Below are 22,174 nucleotides of genomic sequence, written 5' to 3'. Positions count from 1 at the left end.
TTTTGGAGGATAGAGCTCATGTCTAATGTGCTGTCTCCAATAATTATGATGTGATAAATACAGATCAGTGAGCCTTGCATGTATACTTTGTAAATGGTTCTAGTCACTACTCATACATTCATACATTACTCCTAAGTTTAGCACCTTGCAACCACCATTTGATTCTGTCCACTAGGTTCAGGAATTCTGTGAATTCTATAATTTAGGATTTCAGACAAGGTACAGCAGGGCTGTAGAGATTCTACTCAATGATTTTCCATGATTAATTCCATATCAGTAGATAATGGATTAAGTGAAGTCTAAAATCACTCAAAGGCTTATTTAATCACATTTACAGAACTTGGGCTCAAATCTCTAGATGAGAATTTGCTAACTTCATCTGTGGTCTCATCATGTAGCTTAACATTTCGACAATATATTGGCCTCACAGAGAGAGACATCTAATATGGCAGCTCAGGGCTATAAGTATGAGTGTTATAATGTACAAGATGAAAATAAAACTACCTTTATGAACCAGCCAGATTCAAAGAGATGGTAGCATGCATGACATAAATCTATGTATCGATTAATACTATATATACATATAACATAATTATATATATTAAACTGAAATTATATTACGTAGAGCATCTCATATATGATTATCCAAAGATGTAATCTTTAGAAAATGAAATAATTACCTCTAATTTTCATACATCCTTTTGCCCTTTCAAACCTTGTAAAATTTAAAACATTGCATTTTATTTGCAGCTTTTATATCAAATCAAGGTAGGAATACTTTTTTTCTGCTTATAAAATTTAAAAGTATGTGTATTTTTTAAATCATATTTTTCTCAAAGTTTCTGATATGCCCCTAATTGAGTGGACAAGATAGGGCTACTTCATCTCCTGGTAGACATACACCTTTGTGCTATTGAATTTTAAGATTTTCAGTCATCAGGGATGAGACCAGATCCATTAACCTCATTTACCAATTTCAACCACTTATGACATCATCTGTAACTTTCAAACTTAGATCCAATAAAATATATTTTTAAATATAGAATATTTTACAGGAAAATTTTATGCATGGGATAAATCATCTTCACAAAACTTTACCTCTCAAAATTCCACAGGTTTGATCTGTGAATTCAAAAAAATATGTAAGATTTAATCTGATATGAAACACAACTGTTACAAAATCAAGAATTTGGGCCAGAGTAGAGCAAGTAGGATGTTTGCCTTGCAAGCAGTAGACATGATTTGATCCCTGTATCCCATATGATTCCCCAAGCACAGCCAGGAGTAATTCCTTAGTGCAAAGCCAGGAGTAAATTCTGAGCATTGCCAGTTGTGGCCCAAAAGTCAAAGAAAAGATTTTTCCCTTATCTGTGTCATGAACATCTGTGTCATAAAGATATCTTAGCTCTTAGACATAGTTAATTTTCAATTCTGCTGAAGGATATGGAATGTCAACTTCTATTGTCAACTTTAATCATTTATTTGAACCAACATTTATTTACCTCATTAATTTATGATGAGTGTAAGGTATAATAATAAATTCACTCCAACATATATTTTAATCTGTTTTTCTAGGTATGACTAGAACCACCACTGTGTACTTGAAACAACTCTATTATAAACAACTTTGTGAATCACAGTGTCAATAAAATTTAAGTATGTGTATACATGTATGTATGTATATGCATATATATATATATACACACACATATAAGGCTATATTAGGTACTACTGGTAGAAATGTATATACGTGGGTAAGAGATCTAGTATAAGAGTTAAGATGCTTCCCTTGCATGTGGCTGACCCTGATTTGATGCCTCACACAGAATATGGTACCCTGGGCACCTCCAAAAGTGATCCAGGAGCACAAAATCAGGAGTAAGCCCTAAACAGTGCTGGGTATAACCCACCCAAAAAAACAATAACAATAAAAAGTATGTGATTATCTGTTTTGATGGTGACACTGCTTAACCCAGGTAAACTCATTAAAATCTGGGGCCAGAGAGATAGTACAGCAGGCAGGGCATTTACTTTGCATGTGGCCAACCAAGTTTCAATACCCAGCACCCATGGTTCTCCTAACCCATCAGGAGTGATCTCTGAACATAGAGACAGGAATACACACTGCCAGCCACATCCCTAAAACCAAAACAAACAAAAAAAACTCTATGTTGGGGCAGGAGATATATATAGCAGGTAAAGTACTTATAGCATACAGATGACTGTTGTTTGATCCCAGGTACTGTAAATGGTCCCCCAAGCTCTGCCAGCAGTGTTACCAGAGCATAGAGCCAGAAGTCCTGAGCACATCTATGGGTATGCTCACCCCCCAAAAAAAACACTTTTTTTCACTAAACTTCTTTCCCAAAATAGAATGTCACTCTCATTAGAAGAAGACACAAAGAAACTCCATGTTCAATAATTGGAAAAGTAGACATTGCTGAATACCTTGTCAAAATCACAGTGACACTCACTTTTTAAAGAAGTTTCTGTACCACACCTGGTGGTTTACTCGTGACTCTACCCTCAGGGATCACTATTGGTGGGGCTTTATGTGGGGTTGAACCCTGGTCGGCTGCATGCAAGAAAAATGCTTTGCCTGCTATACTATTCTTCCTTTACTTCACAACGGCATTTTTAATTTATTTTTACTTCTTTTTAATTTAATGAATCACCATGAGATACAGCTTCAGACTTACAAACTTTCATGATTGTTTTTCAGTCAAACAATGGTCGAGTACCCATCCATCCACCAGTGCCCATTCTCCACCACCAATGTTCCCAGTAACGCTCCCCCTCCCTCCATCCCTCCCCACCCCCTGCCTCTGTGGCAGGCACATTTCCTCTTACTCTCTCTGTCCTTTTGGGTATTATGGTTAATGGCATTTTTAAAAACATACAACAAACAATTCCAAAACTTGAATGGAACTACTAGAAAAAAGAATGACTAACAATTCTAAGAATATAGAAAAATTAAAATGGAGATAGGGTTCTGAACTTCATACTGTAGTTCAAAGTGATAGCTAACTAAATAGTATTTAGATGAAATGAAAAGTGACATATCAATGAACAAAAATTTAGAGCCCAGAAAAAAAGTATGTTCAGTTAATTTACGACAAAAAACAAACATGTAATAACAAAGGAAAATCTCTTCAGCAAATAGTGGTGGAAAACCTGGGCAGCAAATGTAAAAATTTCAATCTGATCATTATTTAACAACACATAAAAATTAACCCAAAATAAAGTGAATATTTTAACTGTTGTCTCTGCAGTGCTTAGGGACTATTCCCAGCACTGTGGCAAGTGTCACACCTGGCAGTGGTTGGGAGACCATGGGCTATATGTGGTCCTAGGTATGAAATGGAGTCAGCCACTTTCAAGATGAGTGCCTTAAACCCTAGACTATCACTCTGGCCCTAGAGAAAAGAATTGAATGGAGGATATCAAATCATAAGATACACAGAATAAGACATAGATGATACATTTCTGGATAATTAGTCACAGAGATGTCTATGAAAATTCAACTTCAATAGTAAATATATCAAAAGCACAGTGAATAAATGAGACTATCCCAAATTTCTGTTTGTATAGTGTAAGATATTACTATGAATTAAAAGACAAAATAAAAGATCTTCTCCCTAGAATTAGGAGATCTTATGTCTAGCAAAAGATTAATATACAAAATAAATGAAGAAGTAATTCAATTCAGTAATAGAAGAATGAGCAATACCTAAAACTAGAGTTAAAGATTAAAAAAGACACCTTTTCAAAGAAAATATCAGATGAAAAACACTCAACATTAATTACCATCAGGGAAATGTGACACCACCTCACACAGGTAGGAGTGGCCTATATCAAATGACTAAAATCTTTTGAAAACAAAAAAGACTTCTTAAAGGAAAAAAACACTGAAAAGTGTTGGCAAGGGTGTGGAGAAAAAAAAGTGCACTATTGGTGAGAATGAAAACAGGTATTAGCATCTGTGGAAAATAATATACAGGTTCTGTTTTTGTTTGTTTTCAAATTTTAGGTGGCCACACCCAGCAGTACCCTGAATTTAACTCCTGTTTCTTCTGCACTCAAAGATCACTCCTGGTGAGTGGTTTGGAGTACCATATGGAGTTCTTTGGGACCAAACCCAGGTCATTCTCTTGCATGGCAAACATCCGGCCCACCAACCTCTCTGGACAATGGGGTCAGAGTGATAGTGGTTAGGACTCTTGCCTTGCACATGGCTGATCCAGGTGAGATCCTATATGGTTCCCAAGCCTCCCCAGGCATGATTCCTGAGTGCAGAGCAAGGAGTAACTCCTGAGCACAGCCATATATGGCCCAAAGAACAAAGAAAGAAAAATTTTTAAATAAGAATTACACTGCACTGTTGTCTCGTTGTTCACCGATTTGCTCGAGTGGCACCAGTAACGTCTCCATTGTGAGACTTGGTACTGCTTTTGGCATATCAAACATGCCATGGGTAGCTTCCCAGACTCTGCAGTGTGGACAGGATACTCTCGGTAGCTTGCCGGGCTCTACCAGAGGGACGGAGGAATTGAATCCGGGTTAGCTGAGTGCAAGGCAAACGCCCTATCCACTGTGCAACAGACTAAATATACACAGCCAACAGGCTGGAAATTCTTTAAATTAAAAAAAAATATTAAGATCCTGTGATTTACAATACTTTTACTAAAGGTTTCACACGCACAAAATACCGACATAACAGCGATCATCTGTGCACCTACCTGCCTGTTGGGGCTAGCACCTGAGCATTGAGGTACAGTATTTGCCTTATACATATGGGGCCATGGTTTTGATTTCTGGCATGAATCAAACACTAAAACTTTTTCTTTTGGCTTTTTTTGGGGGTCACACCCAGCGATGCACAGGGGTTACTCCTGGCTTTGCACTCAGGAATTACTCCTAGCGGTGTTCAGGGAACAATATGGGATGCTGGGAATCGAACCCAGGTCAGCCACATGCAAGGCAAACACCCTACATGCTGTACTATCACTGTAGCCCCCCAAACACTAAAACTTGAAATATCATATGACCCAACAATACCACTCCTGAGTATGTAGCCAAAGAATTTGAAACCACTAATCTGAAAGTATATATAAACCCCAATGTTCATAGCAGCATTAGTCTTACTAGACAAAAACAGAATCAACCTAAATGCCAATTGACTGATGAGCAGAGAAAGAAGTTTTGAGTTATCTGCTTAATGTAAGACCACTCGGTTACTGAAAAGATGGTGAGAACTAGAGGTAATTACACTGCTAAATAAATCAGAGTGCTAAAAACAATGGTGTGATGGTTTTGCTCCTACATGTGATATAAATAATCAAAGCAAACAAATTAGCAAACACAACAAAAATAACACACTGTCCCTGAGAAAAATATGGTGGGTACCGGAAGGTAAAAACAGAAGATGGGAGGAAGAACAGGGAATTATATTGGTATTTTGGGTCACACCCAGTGATGCACAGGGGTTACTTCTGGCTTTGCACTCAAGAATTACTCCTGGCAGTGCTTGGGGGACCATATGGATGCGAGGGATCAAACACAGGTTGGCCACGTGCAAGCCAAATGCCCTACCCAATGTGCTATCGCTCCAGCCCCAGGGAATCATTCTGAGAGCATGATATAGTCTGCCTCTACATCTCTGGCAGTGGGAGGATAAAACATAGGCATATCAAAGAATAAAGTTCTACTTCTGGAATCATAAACCAAGAATCAAAAACATTGTTTCACCTGTTGTTCTATTTACAGATAAACTGGTTTAGTCCACATAAAGTGGTCATTTCATTGACAGGAAATGTGACTATTTATAGGGATGAAATAAATTAAATCATAATCAAGTATCTATATAAAATTGAAACTATACAACTGAGTATGAGTCACTTCTCAGCATTTGCTAATAATATTAATATCGTTTTTGCTATTTTGTCAGTTTCTTTTCTTGCAAGAAGGTGAAAGCAGTAAATAGGATGGACAAAAGATAAAACAAATTATTGAATGAAAAAAGAAAGAAATCCTTAAAAGTGAGAAAGTTGTACTCCTCAACAATGATTTTCTGCAAAATGGGGAAAGGTACTTGTTATCTGGTATTAGTGGCAAGAAAATTCAGTCTACTTCAATTATCAATAAATTGCCCCAAATACTTTGAACACCATAGCATCACCTTTATCTATGAAAATCTATAATGACACACACTGCTAATCCTGAACATTACATGCAAAATTTGAGTTAAATAAGTGGACAGTCAATATTTTTCCTTAATATGTTTTAATCTGTCCAATCACATAAGGTATAACAAATGCATGCTAGCATTCTACTTTATCTCTACCCTATCAAACTATTTCTATTCTTCATTCCATGAAGAATGAAAAAAAGGAAGTTAGGGTACCCTGGAGTCTCTACCTCATGCCACTGATACCCTCTGTAAAGACAGCAACAATTACAATTTAAGCATCTAGTAGTGAGGCTTCTGAGATCAGGAAAAGAGAGAAAAAGCCAACACAATTGCCTGCAATGTTCTTGGCCTTGGACCAAAATACCAGAAATATTTTAATTAATAGGGACAATGATAAATAAAATAGGAAGTGAGATAAGAGGTCATTGACTGAGAAAACAAGGCTTTTCTTCTCATTTTTACAACTCTCTGAATGACCCTCAAAAGAAAGTGCATGCAGATAATATTTTAAGTTTCAGGATGTGCTTTTGCTTTTCCAAGTAGAACTGCCTACAGAAAAATCCAGGAGGGAGGTCATTAATTGAATAGAAGATATTTGGAAAAGGCACTTCACCCCATGTAAAGCAATTGTAAGCTTTCCTTTGTGCTTTCAAAGTTTTTAGATAGTCAGACTCGATTAAGCTCTGTAACTTTAAGAGATGGTGCATCTAAAGAGATAGACAGGAAGGACTACAGATTATTCCTCTGTCTGTAACAGACCTGGAGGAGGGAAGAGAGAATCGGGCTATTGTACTTCAATCAGCAGTTATAATCTAGGTGTCACAGGCAATTTAACCACAGAGCTTTAGAGCTGGTACAGAGACAAATGGCTGTCTGCAGCAGAATTTGAGAAAAGAGGACCTCAGATAGTATGAAATGAATTAAGAATTAAGGATTAAGGTTTCTAATGCAAAGACTACTACAGAAAGTTGTTGTTTTTTAATAGACTTAAGGATTGATTGGCAAGAGGAATGAGTCATGGTAAAAGCTGCTAAAGCAAATGTGAATCCCATAGTTGGTTAAGAGACCCCCTGAGAAAGGGGGGCTGGCCCTGCCCTGACACTTACTTTTGTGTGCTAGTTATTGCCTCTCTGTGCTTCAACTTACTCATTTGCCATTATGCCATTATACTGTGGAATATAGTATACCCACTACTTACATTGAACTTTGAAAGTATTCAATAAATTATTATGTGTAAAACTCTTCCAAAGGCCTACTACTAGTTATTAAAGCATTCAACATTTAATAATTATTGTTAATCAGAACCAGCCCCAAAGAATTATATAATATATAGTGAACATTTAGCATATAATAGATTTTTTAAAAAGTAATTTGTGTGAATTGTGTTTACTCTTCACAAACTCTATTTAGTAATATTATTACAATAATTTTACCAGGAGGTGAGTCACTGAGAAGTTAGAGACCTTGTCCAAGTTCATACAGGAAGTAAGTAGTACTGTCAAAATGCAAATCCAGCTATCCTGTTCTGAATACAATATACTTCATGATTTCAGATCTGACATAGGAAATAGTGGCCACAAGCAATACATTAACTTTATTTTGTGCCTATGCCAACAACAGTGGCTGTAGTGGATTCATTTCTACCTCTCAGTACCTAGAAGATCACCTTAGGTATAGTGAGTAAGTGTTAACTGGCCACCTGCCTTTTCCTAATGGGATGTGCTTAATTCTATGCCGGAATTCTAAAATTACTTGATAGAACTTACTTACTGAGCAGTTGGGTGTTCGCCTTTCATGCGGCTGACCCGAGTTCGATTCCTCCGCCCCTCTCAGAGAGCCCAGCAAGCTACCAAGAGTATCGAGCCCACGTGGCAGAGCCTGGCAAATTACCCGTGGGTATTGGATATGCCAAAAAACAGTAACAATAAGTCTCTCAATGAGAGATATTACTGGTGTCTGCTTGAACAAATCGATGAGCAACGGGATGACAGTGACAGTGACAGAACTTACTGACATCTCTCATAGAAGTCTTCCTTACACTGCTATTATTTCATGGCCTCTTACTGTGTCCCTACACCCCAAGTTAAGGAACAGTCAGTGGTCTTCCCGTTCCTTTTTCCCTTCTCCCTCTTTCCAGAACTCCCACTCTTTGGGCCAGTCTACGGAGGATCACATAGGGCCTTACAGAGAAGACAAGAGAAGAGGAGTGAAAGGAGAGACAGTTCCTTTGAGTCCTTTGTCTTTTCAGATCTAAGGGCCATTTCATCACTTCTACTCTCCCGGTTTTGGAGCTCAGAAGGCGTCAGAGTGTGGGAAGAGGAAGAGGAAAGAGGAAACCATTTGATAAAAAGCAGGCTATTGGGAAGTCATGAGAGGGGAGTAGGGAGACCATTTATTTCTAAAATGATAAGAAATTTAATAAATACATCTAAACCCTAATTTTGGAGCCTTCATTTCACCAGTATATCTAACTTCTGTGTATTTATCACCTACTAGGGGAAGGGGGGGAAGTAAGAGAGTGCCCAGGTCCAACAGAAGGAAAGATGTTGTCTTCACTGTTGTTCTCATATATAGAAATGTCATAATTGGGTATGCTGAAAAAAGTGAATATAGGAGTGATTTCACTAGATTTAACTAACTCAACCTTCAAGGTCTGGAAAAGTGCAGTTCTCTAAAAAATACTAAAATATGACATATGCACAAGAAGTTTTGAGATTCATGAGATCCCTAGTGTCAATAATAGGAGTAAAAGAAAGGAGTAGCTCCATACGTCTAACCAGAAATTACTGAAATTAGCAAAATACCAACTTTTTATTCAGACTTCCTTTTATCATCCTTAGTCACTGTAAAGTGACTGGTACAGTTTGAGATACTAGGTAATCAATGAGGTGATTTATGTGAGGAAATATAAACTACCATGTAACTGGATAAATTAGAAAACTTCTGAGTCATATGCTTTGCCACTGATTATCCAAGAATTGCTTTAACTCATCTGTAACTTACACTATTAATATTCTTCAATTGCTTTGTACATGGTAGATTTGAACACTATTTTATCAGTTTTCGAACAAATGCTCAAACCATCAAAGATCATGTTTCTTTCTGCCTGCCAGGAGACTGGTGTTCACAGATTTACTTACCTAATACACGATTATTGGAATGTTTTATTAAAGTAATTTTGAAATGGTACTTCCTTGGACATACAGAGTTCCTTGAGGGATGTTTCTAGGCAAGGGTAGAAGGACACGGTAGGACATCGCTCTAGTTCTCCTCTAGCCCCTCCATTTGCTCCTGAATCATGGATTCAATTTCTGCCTAATATGGTTCCATTACTGAGAAACATTTAAAATTCATTCATTCATCTATTTAAACATTTAATAGATTATTCAATTATTAGGCTTAAAATAATTGATTTATTCAATAAATTTGGGGGTCCTCCAAAGCAGTGCTTAAGAGGCCTTGGAATGGTCAAGAATGGCCTGGGGACTGTCAAGAAGGCTGATCAAAAATCAACCATCCACTGGATGCTTTTTGACCAACTGATTCAGCAGTCCAATGCAAAGGTCCAAGGACATGGTGTTGCTTAGGTTTTTCATTGTCAGGGATTACTCAGGCTCAGACCACATGAGTTGTATGCAATGCATCAATCTTGAGAGTTGTACTATCTATCTGAAACCCAGTCATTATCAAAATATTAAAAGCACTGGTTATCATCGCTCTGTTGCCATTAATTAAAAACTGAATGAAATTGGAAAGTAAATAAAAATCTGTTAATAATGATTCAATTATCTTCCTTTATATATGGACAACAGATACAAGGTCTTCTTGGCAGAACAATGTGTCCTCACAGATCGCTCCTGGATGTGCTTTCATGATAATATGTGTGCTGGGATTGAACCCCAGTTGAATGCCTGCAAGGCACATGCCCTAACCATTGAAAAATCTCTCCAGTTCTGAATAAAGCAAATCATTAGGTGTAATAAACTCACAATCTTTTGATGATTAGTACCCACTAATTTGAATTTCATCAGCTGCTTTTATTACTATTACTAAAAATCATGTTAAAACATTTTACAAAATGAAAGTTCGATTCAAGTTTTAGGGTACACACTTGCCAAGCACCCAACCTGGGTTCAGAACCAGCATATGTGGCCCTCAAGAAGCAACTGGAGGCTCCTGACACCACCATGGTGGGCCAAATATCCCCTCCCTGGGGATGAGCCCAAGCAGCAGTGCATTCTCATGCCCTTGAACTGAACGAGGGCCCCAGTTGTCTGAGACTTGCAGTGGGGTCATGTGGGAGGTGAAAAATATACGGGACTCTCTTTAAATGTTTAGAGATGATGGGCTGGAGTAAGATAGTACAGTCAGCATGCAGGGCCTTTGCCTTGCACATGGCCAACCCAGGTTCAATGCCCAGCATCCCGTATGGTCCATTGAGCATTATCAGGAGTAATTCCTGAATGCACAGCCAAGAGTAACCCCTCAGCATTGCCAGGTGTGGCCCCAAAACAAACAATAAAGAAGCAAAAATGTTTAGAGATGTAATGTAATTTGGGGTTTTAAAATTGTTTCCTGGGAATGGAAATCCTCTAATTATCTTTACAGCCCTGGATTTTAAATCATACAGCATTAATAAACAAAATAAAGACCTCCTACGAAGTGTACACACTCCTAATGAGTTAAGCTAAACATGTAACTAACCTTTAAAATACAGCATCTTGCAAAACTGTCATCAGTCATTCTACAGAAATTAATTGTGAGCTAGCCTGATACCAGTGAGTCTGGTGACTTTCATGCATACATTATTAACAAACAATTCAGATTTTACGTTTTATTAAAATTTTATCAGATTTAATCTACTTTTACTTCAATAGAGCTTGACACTTATGCTAATCTGTATGTTCAACCTGAACATAGGAAATGCATTCTTCTGTAGCTTAGTCTTAAGTGAACATCATGTATTACAATATACACAAGTAACAATACTTTATCGCACAGCTTCCAAAACTTATTGCTCAAAAAAAAGATTTTCACATGCCTAAATACATCATTAGCAAAATTATTAGCTACCAGTAGGTATCCACTTTTACCAGATTTTCATCATATTCCTTGTTAAATAGCACCTTTTCATTGATTTGAAGGTGTACCTTTTCATTGATTTGAAGTTATAAAATTATCTATACAACTAAGACTAAACAAGCCTAAAAATCTTTCAGATTTGTATTTCTATATAAGAATGGTAGAAGAGTTCTCAGGCACATAACTTTGAAGTGAATATATAAAAATGATAATCCACGGAGTACTTCATTCTAAAGAAATTTTTTTAGTAAGGGACGGACACCTCTTTTGTACACTTTGTAAAGATATTTAAACACTCAGAGGCACCCCTCTCCCTCCGACCATGAGGACAGAAGCAAAGGAGCATTGGAACTTCCTAACTTCACAGAAAACGATAATCTTGTATTGGAACAAAAGGCAAGGATGACTCAGAATGTAATTAGGGTTGTGCATCTAAGCAAATGACACAGCATAGCTTGTGGTATTAAAGAAAGGGGAGAAAAAGAAGACAAGGCCAGGAAAAGGCTGCTAATGTTTCCATATAGTGACAAGATGTTTGCAAAATGAAAATGAAAGCTCTTCAATTAGAAAATTATAGTAATGAGGGCTAATGATATTCTGTATTTTGTAGCTGAGCAGCCCACTTGTTGCTCCTCAGCATTGCTGCCAGTTTAATGTTACTATCTAAAGGTTTCAAAATATTGAAGACTGAATGTGAGAGGCTGAGCTGAGGTACCTTACTATGAAAATAAAATGCCTCTGATATTTTGCCAACATTCTTGCTCGTGCCACAAACAGGATGAAACAGGTATACAAAGCAAGAGACACTGGAATCCAGGTTTATTTATCTAAAGTCTACTGATGTGTTTTGCTGTACTCAAGTGTATACTGTAAATGCTATATACTATGTTTAGGTGCCTTTTCCTTAACTTGTAGGTAATTTTGGTATATTTCTCAGTTCACATGATGATGGACCAGAAAAAGACAAGATATAAAACTTTTCTGCTTGTAGTTCTTTAAAATGTCACCTCACAGCATGTTCAAATACCAAGCCAAAAAAAATGGCTTAGTCAGGCTCTTTGCCAATTGGCATGGACCTGAAGATTACTTGGCCTCCTGGAGGGCAAATTTTTTCCCACACAACCCACTTCACAATTTACCTTTCAATGGTCACAATATAAATACTATATATTTTTTTGTGTGACACAGAGCAGGGGTCAGTAAACTTTTGTGAAGTTTGGATAAAAGCCTAGATATTAAAATGTAAGCTATGTGGGCCATTCGGTCTCTGCTGTAACTTCTTAATTCAGATATTGTAAGAGAAAAGAAACTGGATGCAATACATAAGCAAATAAGTGTGTCTCTGTTCCTATAAAACTTTATTTATAAATGCATCCCCAACATATAAATGAATGAGTATGGCTGTTTTCCAATAAAACTTGATATACCAACACAACAAGCCTGCAGGATTTAACCCAAGGACTATAGTATGTCGGCCTTCAAATAAAGGATGAACAGTCAGAAATTTGAAAATTATCCTATTACATAATTAGCCACACAACATATGGAAGTTTTCTGACTCTCATTTTCATATGTGCATTTAATTGTATTCAGAATCTGCCCATGGAATTTATTCATTTTTATTCATTAAAATATTTCTTGCCACGCAGACACATGGGAGATCTTGGGATGGGGGTGTTACCGGCGCCACCCTCCGCCAAGATGTAATCCAAGCAGCCTCTCGTGCGGCCTCTCCATTGCTGAATGACCATGATCCTGGAGGCCACCTATCTACTTTTGGCACCAGCAACTTCTTGCAGAAATGTCTCTAGACTGTGAACTAAGCCATGGCCCGATGCCACCCCAGGAGGGGAAAGGTTTCTCTCTTTCAGCTTTTCCTTTGGGGGAGGGGGGCATGGCAACCGCAATTGTGGCTGCTCGACCTCATATCTCTTCATTCTCAGCAATGGAAAACAAATTATCAAATGCTTCTTTTTCAGTGGGTCTGATTTTGGGAGAGAAATGCCAAACAATAATAGTGAGTTTTTTGTTGAAATATTGAATGTAATCAAAGTAAAGAGAAAGTAAATTGAAAATTATCAGCTATACAGTTAGAGGGTGGGGTGGGAGGTATTCTTGGGTACTTGGTGGTGGAACATGTGCACTGGTGAAGGGATGGGTGTTTGATCATTGTATAACTGAGACTTAAGCCTGAAAGCTTTGTAACTTTCCACATCGTGATTCAATAAGAAAAAAATTTCTTGCCACTATGTTCTAGAATTGAGCTAGAAATATAAATCTATCAGAGATAATCAAGTGAAATCATTTTCATTTAAATGAACAAAACAGGCATAGTATCTACCTTACAGAGCACAGAATTCGGGATAATATGCTCTTCATATAGTAACTGAGGTCCTACTGTGTACCAGACACTCCATTAGTAGTGAGGCACACTGTAGGGAAAAGACAGAAAAAGACCTTTCTGGGACTTACATTCTTATGTAAGCACTGTTAACACTGTCATCCCCGTTGTTCATCGATCTGCTCAAGCAGGCACCAGTAACTTCTCCATTGTGAGACTTGCTGTTACTGTTTTTGGCACATCAAATATGCCATGGGTAGCTTGCCAGGCCTTGACATGCGGGTGGGATACTCTTGGTAGCTTGCCGAGCTCTCTGAGAGGGATGGAGGAATCAAACCCCGGGTCGGCTGCTTGCAAGGCAAATGCCCTACCTGCTGTGCTATCGCTGCAACCCTTAATAGAGGAAGGCAAAACAAATGAAGTGTTAAACTCTAAGTAATATGATGTAACACTGTAGTAAATGCCATGAAGAAATAATACAGTATATTATAACAAAAAGTTACTTAAGCAGAGTAGGTGAAGTTAGTAGGTAAAGCTGCTCAAGAAGACTTTTTGAGAGGACTATTAAACCAAGACCTACAGGGAAATGAGTCATATATGTTGTTCTCAGGGAAGAATTTTCTAAGCTGAGTTAATAGAACTACAAAGTTTTGAGCTAGGCATAAGCTAGTGTGTTGATGAAGTAAAGCTAAAGTCACCTGAGCGAGTGCCTGAAATCAAGGTAAGGTGATAAATGATGAATCTAAGGCATGCATGTGGGTGGGAGATGAACAGATCAAATAGGGTTTCAATGTAAAGAATGAATGTTCTATTCTTAAGTAATGACAAACTATAGGGGATTTGAAGAAAAAGAGTGGCACATTCGTATTCATTTTAAAATACACTACACTAATAATTATATATGAGCCCTGTAGCACTGTTGTAGCACTGATTTCCCGTTGTTCATTGATTTGCTCGAGCAGGCACCAGTAACGTCCCATTATGAGACTTGTTGTTACTGATTTTGGCATATCGAATACACCACAGGTAGCTTCCTGCTCTGCCGTGTGGGCGGGATACTCTCGGTAGCTTGCTGGGCTCTCCAAGAGGGGCAGAGGAATTGAACCCGGGTCGGCCACGTGCAAGGCAAATGCCCTACCCGCTGTGCTATCACTCCAGCCCAATTATATATGAGATATGAGTTATTTAGAAGAAGTTCACTGTGAAATGTTACATCAGGAAAAGCTATAGCACTGTAGCACTGTCTTCCTGTTATTCATGGATTTGCTGGAGCAGGCACCAGCAATGTCTCCATTGTGAGACTTGTTGTTACTGTTTTTGGCATATCAAATACGCCACAGGTAGCTTGCCAGGCTCTGCTGTGTGGGCGGGATACTCTCGGTAGCTTGCCAGGCTCTTTGAGAGGGAAAGAAGAATTGAACCCGGGTTGGCTGAATGCCAGGCAAACGTTTTACCCGCTGTGCTATAATCTGTCATAAAAATGACCTACTTGTCATGATCTAAAAATCTAAGATAAATCAATGGAGACATTTTCAGAAGTTTGTTTCTACCCACAGAAAAATACAAAAGATTTTTAGAACACCAAATGCAACTCTAACTTCTGGGGGATGGAAAGTTTTCATATCCTAAATACTATCAACGTAATGTTTAGCATTATGTCTATTACCCATTATTATTATCAATTAGTATTAAAAGGAGTAGTACTTCCCCCTTAGGCACTAGATTGAGTGTAATTCTCCAAAATTGGTGAGGACATTTCTACAAAGTGGATTTAAAAGGTATTTCCGTGACCCTTTCTTGGCAACTACTATTTTTATGCATAAACCATACATATATATGTCCTTATAGTGACAAAACTTAAAAAAATATTTATCATTAGCTCATATCACATATGCAGAAACCCCCAACCATACCACATGTGCAAATATGAAAGTACCTTCTATACTTAGTATTACATAGTCACAAGCCACCAAAATTGACAAATAAATTCTAGTTATAGATACACATAGTATGTAACAATATATGTCGTTATTGTGTGTATTGACTGATTTCCTACAAATCTGAGGGTACAAAATTCTGTTTCTTATCAAAAGAAGACTGAGTGAACCCCCAGTAACCAACTCTATTTTTGAGCAAATCTTAGTAATTGCAGCATATATGAGGTAACTAAACCTGTGTTATTCTATATCCAGCACCATATACTTGAACACTTGGTAAGTTATATATATTAACACTGTAACATGACATTGTTCAGACATCTAGAATGTTTAGAGATAGAAAGATGGAGAGACATCCACTATACTCAGGGGACTCACAGTCTAAGTTGAGAGAGAGATTTCAAAATAAATAACGAAAAGTATAATTACAAAACATAGAGGATCAGTTTTAATAGGACACAATGCAATATGCTATGGTAACTCAGTTTGAAAGAAGTAGAGTGTGGAGAGGTTTCTGGAGAAACTGGCAACAAAGCTGATCCTTTAAGATCACTAAGAACAAAATGATTATTATAAAATTTTGTGAGGTTCTAGTTGATGAAGCAATATAAACTGAATAATTAAAACCACTTAGTTGCACCCCAAAACATTTTAATTAACATTAGCACAAAATAAATAATTGCATGATGAAGTTCTAGTGCAAGGGATAACTCTTAATCTACTTAGGAAAGTAAGATATATTGCCAAAACAAATTGTTAGTAGATAATACAAACAAATGTACCCACTTTTTTCATTCAACAAATATTTTTTGTCTATTTACTATGCATCATATTTTGCTCTAAGCTTTGAGAATATGACAATAGAAAACATGCAGCGCAATGGCCTCATGGGAAGTCATATTCGGCTGGGAAATGAAACAAGATAATGCGTGTAATATATGGGTTTTGAAAACTTCATCATCATTAATATGCTTCAAATAGTAGCATGTCAAATCCTAATTATTGAAGGTGAAACATATAATATACAAATGGAGGATGGTAGTAGTAAACAAAAGCTATTAATAGAAAAAATTGTTCAGCATTGTAGTAGGAGTTTTACATCTATTAAAACATTATGACTGACAACCTATTACAACCTATTCTCTAATAATCACTTATGTAATTTTAATTAAAATAAGGTATTTATAATTAATAAATAGACCCTGTACACTGTACAGGATTCTTTTACGTTATTGATATTTTAGACTAAACGTGACATCATTTAACAATGGCAAAAATGACTTTGAAATGGTTTCCTCAAATTCTACAATGTTATATTTTTAAATATGAGTATTTTAAATAGAAATATTTGTAAACATTGGGGATATGGCAAAAAAAGAGCATTATTCAGAGCATATGGTGTGAAGCAGACAATTATCTAAACATTTTTTCTCTCGTAGAAAATTTGGAAGGAATCAGAAGAAAGCAGCAAAGAGACAAAGGACATTTGTACTTATTGTTACTATCCCAATATCTGATCATTCTCAGATAAGGCTCATGGTTTGCTAATAAGTTTGAACTAAGTTATAGGATCAATTCAAACCTAGAACCAAATAAAACTATGACTTTGGACCATATTACTTAAAACATTTTCCCTATTCTGACAAATGATGATCGTGCTATAAATCTACTTTATACTGATATTAATCAACAAATCATCATAGAACCAGAGAGACAATATAAAAGTAAGCTACAAGCCTTGCTTGTAGCTGACCAATGTTCAATCCCTGATACTATATGGTTCTCCTGAGTACAGATCCTAATAGCAATCCCTGAACACTACCAGGTGTGGCCCAAAATGTGACCAAAGCAAGAAAAACAAAAGACAATTTTCACAGAAAATCATTCACATCAATACTCTAAAAGTTTTATCACTTATGGCAGTCAACACATCCTATACCCCACTGTCTGACTTTCTTCTTATTTGGGCCAACTGGAAGATCAGAACAGTAGAGGAATAAAACTCAAGCATGTAAATCTCATTAGTGATTTTAGTGGTTTAGTCTTGTGAAAGATATTTTTTAAAAATCCAGTGAACCAAACTTAAAAAAAGGTAATAGATTAGCAAATAATTATCTATTTGCAGCTAGCATTTATAGCACATTTATTCTTCACCAAAACTTTCCAAATAGTAATGCCATGAACTGCATAATAATCACTGTGCTTTGATTAATTATTTTGTTGAATAAATGAATTAATTACACTTTCACTGATCTCCAGTTTCTATAGTACATTGTTTTTTGTGACAAAATAGACATTTATTAATAAGTATACCAACAGTTACAGTAAAACGTTTCCATTCGAATTATCAAAATACAGTACATGATATTTAGAATTTATAATGGAAAAAAAAATCTCCAATTAAGAGAAATTTATGGGAGCCTGTAGCAAGTTCTTTGCTGAGTGCATTTATTTGGTTTCCTGATTCCTCAGACCAATTGCATTAACAATGACAAAAGATATGCAAATGTAAACAGACAATAGGCAACCCAAACTGCTCTTACTCACTCCAACAGGGACATTTTCAGAATATATTCAACTTGGTTCACACTTGAAAACCAGGGTCAATAAAACCAAAGAACATTTTTATAGCTATGCTTCGCTATAATCAAAAAACTTTGCTATAATCATTGACCAAGAACAAAAGAAGTAAGAACCAATTTTATTTTCTCACAGCAAATTAACATATAAAACATGTAAATGATTTAAACCCCTGTAGAATCCTGTATTTACTCTTACTACTATGCAATTGCATAGCAACAAAAAATGCATACACTACAAATCATTTTGGTTGTTTCAAGAAAACAAAATACTATGTTTTTTATAGGAACAACACATTTAAAATAATTTTGGACTCAATTTTTATTCCCAACTCCCTCAAAAAAATTTAGAGGAATTAATGACTTTCTTTTAAAAAGCAACTCTGTTGAAGAATATTAAAAATACTATTTTGAAAATATAATAAACTCTTTAGCCAGGTTCATCTGTTAAAAAAAAAAAGTGTTGCCCCCTCCCAAAAAAACAGCCTATTATAAGGTGCTGCTATGACGAATCTCTAAAATTTAAGCTATGATAATCAAAAGAGAGCAGGATTCTGTTTGCTTTTATTTTTCTTCCATTACACTGATTTTTTTCCACCTATAATCTACAACAGAAAATTTACCTACAATGCCAGGTTTGAAAATTCTAAAACTGGTTTCAGTCAGTTAGCTTGTCAAACAAAGTAATAGTGATCTTAGTTCAGTCCCTAGTGGACAAAAACAGAATAACTATTACTTGGCATGAATCAACAGGCAGTGATCTAAGTGAGAAGTGACCACACAAGAACAAAAAAGAACATTTGCCTGTCCTCTAGCTTTTATCTTTTTTAAGGGTTTTCTCTGTTAACAGACTATAAGAGAATATTGACTAAGTTCCTCCCTGTATATACCAAATCTATTTTAGTGAACATCTCAGGGGGAGAATGTTTGAAAATGAGGATACTGCCACTGTTGTGACACATAGTTGAGTACACTTGTTGTCTGATACATAAACATACCTGTTCCACAATTAAACAGAGAGCAAAGAGAATAAAAAATAGAAAATGCATTTATATTTAACAGGCATATCTTTAGTGAATATTTAAATGACAGATGCCTAACTGAATACACTGCTCAATTTTATTTCTATAAAGGATTAAATGCTTCCACAGAGACACTAATTTGGATGAAGTCCCAGATGGCATTACCTGCAAGGACAGTTTCTGAGAGAGGAGGCACTTCAAGCATACATTATATACTGTGTCGGCCGGAATCTGCAGGTGCACAGCTCTAGCACCAGCCCCCACCAGCTCTATTACTCCTTTCAGAACAGGCAGACAGCCTTGTCCTCATGTATTACACTAAAATATAGCTACTTGGTTGCTTTTTTTTTCCTCAAGACAAAAGCAAGATGTCAGAAATCAATCCTCTACTATTCTAAAACTTGCTGAAATTGTTTCTTTATACACTTAAACACACTTACACTTACAAACACACACACACACACACACACACACACACACCCCACACACGCAATTTCTCCAATCAAATACATGTTATAGTTTACTATCATTTCCTATGAACTTTCCTAGATGTTAAAAACTAAGCATTTTATGACGACTTCTCTCTCCAGCTGCAAAAAATATTTCTGTCATAAAATCTATTCGATCCTAAATCAATACTGTCATTATTTTCTTTTTTTCACCAACTTGCTCAAGACCTAAATAGTTTCTTCTAAAAAGCTGGGTCTTGACAGAAATTCAAATTATACTTTAAGAGAAAACCAGGAATATCATAAATAAAGTGAGCCACTAAATGAAAATAGGCACACAAACTGGGTGTCACCATCCCACCATAGGCTTGCACCAATCTAAAACCTTGGCTCAGCCTTGAAGTCTCACAGAGAGAGCTGCCTTGCATTTGCAAACACTGCCCCCCTGGATCAAAAGGTAAACAAACGCTCTGTTAAGGAACTCGGAGTTAGCTGCAGAGTAAGTACGGAAAAAACTCCCAAGTTCCGTGCAATTAGAAACCGAAAGAAATCACTTACTTTTTGCAGCCACTGAGTATAATTTTCCATCACATGCTCCAGATGTTGAAGCTTCTGGGAAGAGAAATCCGGTTCCACGTGTGGAGCATCTCTCTGCAGAGCATTTGTGTTGTACTGGTCTGTCGTACTCTCACGACAGTTCCCGTCGTGTTCTGGAAGAATGAAAGTGTAGGCACACTGCCCATGCTGAATCCGGTTATATCTTCTCCCACCGTTTTCTGGACTCCGGCGCTGGTTGCTGCACCCTATGTGAGTCAGAATGGCAGCGAGGAAAGCAAAGGAAAGGAAAACTGTCATTGTACGGCCAGCACTCGCTTTCCGTGCCTCTCGAGAAACTTGCTCCTTTCTTCTGACCTTTAAACTAGTTCTTTATTTCAGGTAAAACTGCTTGTTTGCTTGACTTTTCCCCTTCCAAGAAATCTTTTGAAAAAGTCACTGAAAACGAGCCATTTGTTAGATTTGTTCTAAAATGTTGTAATTAAAAAAAAAAATCACTGTAATGATAGTTTCCTTAGTTAAAACTTGAGATATTTATTGCATAGTAGCTGAGATTTATTGTTTCCTCTCTGTGTAATCGTTCAGCGTGGAGCCTGCCCGAGTCAGCTGCGTGTACATATTCTAGACCCTTTCCTCTACCCTATCTGCTGCAGATCTGCTATTTTCTCCCGGACCTCAGTGAGTTTTATTAAGGTTGCACATCCAAGCCAAGCTGGAAGCAGGCAGCCTTTCACAAGATGACTTGACAGGAATGCATGAGTGTGCCCCTATGCTAAGGATTGCTGATGGCTTGGAGCAGCAGGGATCATCTTACAAATTGGCTAGATGCGCATGACCTCGATCATGTATGGCCCTCCCGCCCCTTTCCTCAGACAATTGCCTCCAGCCTTTAGCAGATTCACAAAAATCAATAAACACTGCAGTCCACCTTAATACACTTTTTGGTGTGCTAGCTGACCCACTAAAATCTACCATACTCTCAAGTATGTTTTTAAAGTTAATTTTAAATTGAGAAATCCTAAGAAGGAAATTGGCATTGTGTCCAGTGAAATTATTTTTGATAGTGTATAATAATAAGAAGATATTAATTTTTAAAAAATATTCCTCACACTGGGAAAAAAAGGATATTAAAGACCAGTTTTAGAGAGGACAGTCTTTAATTATGCTCACTTAGAACTGAAGGAAGTTGGGAGAAAATTATATCAAATTAACAGAAAAATATTTATAATCTGATACTCAAAGGAATATAGCATGATATATTACAGAGGATAACAGTACTTTCTGGGATGTGGATTTAAATGTCTGATTCTTGATCAAAATGCAGCCCTGAGTGCTTTGTGCATTTCTGTATATAAATAAACACTATTTTCTATTTTAATATAAGACAGCGACCTGAGAATTATTAATTATAGGGGTATATCCAAAACAATATACTACTATGACCACATTTAACACTGTTAAGGAAAGTGAACATAAATCATCCATCTCAGATAAGAAAAAAAACCAATCTGAGAACAAACATCTATCAAGCATGTCAATGGACTAGAGAAGGGCTGTTTAGGAAATCCCTGTACTCTTATTAGGGAAAACACAAAAATTATCAGATGATTTCATCAGTAAGGAGAAAAAAAAAATCTGAACACAGAGATCATTAAACCCTAAAGAACAGGAGACAATTACAGAATTAAGCTTATGGCACTGAGATCTTTACACAGAGTATAGAAAACATGAATTATGAACAAGGGCTTTCATTAGGAACTGGAAAGGATTTCAGGGAATGGAGCCTCTGAATTACAGCCGTGGTATAAAAGCAGAAGTTATAGTGATTGGGGGCAGGGCTGTGTGGGTGAAGGGAATAAGGGTTACGAGACTGGCATGTAGGAAGAAGTTTTAAGACAGGGCAACACAAGCAAAAAAAAAAGTTTATGCAATTTACTTGGAAGTGGGGGTGCAGAATTACACACAGTTCAAGTTCTTGAATCCATTTCACACCAAATAGCAAATTTCTCATTTGACAAA

The 22,174-nt window shown here is 36.8% G+C and overlaps 1 protein-coding gene across 2 annotated transcripts in view; it reads right to left on the bottom strand.

Annotated features, from left to right (window-relative positions):
- Positions 1-20,876, bottom strand: part of ANGPT1 (angiopoietin 1) — a 278,618-nt gene extending 257,742 nt beyond the window's left edge. For both annotated transcript variants that reach the window (XM_004607673.2, XM_004607674.2), the window contains exon 1: positions 20,159-20,876. In XM_004607673.2, the coding sequence (XP_004607730.1) occupies positions 20,159-20,455 (297 nt within the window). In that variant the 5' untranslated portion in view covers positions 20,456-20,876. The remainder of the gene's footprint in view (positions 1-20,158) is intronic.
- Between the last annotated feature and the right edge of the window lie 1,298 nt (positions 20,877-22,174).

This window comes from Sorex araneus, chromosome 2, assembly GCF_027595985.1.
Source record: "Sorex araneus isolate mSorAra2 chromosome 2, mSorAra2.pri, whole genome shotgun sequence".
Lineage (NCBI taxonomy): Eukaryota > Metazoa > Chordata > Mammalia > Eulipotyphla > Soricidae > Sorex > Sorex araneus.
The sequence above is the reverse complement of the archived record's forward strand: the minus strand, read 5'-3'. Positions and strand labels throughout refer to the sequence as shown.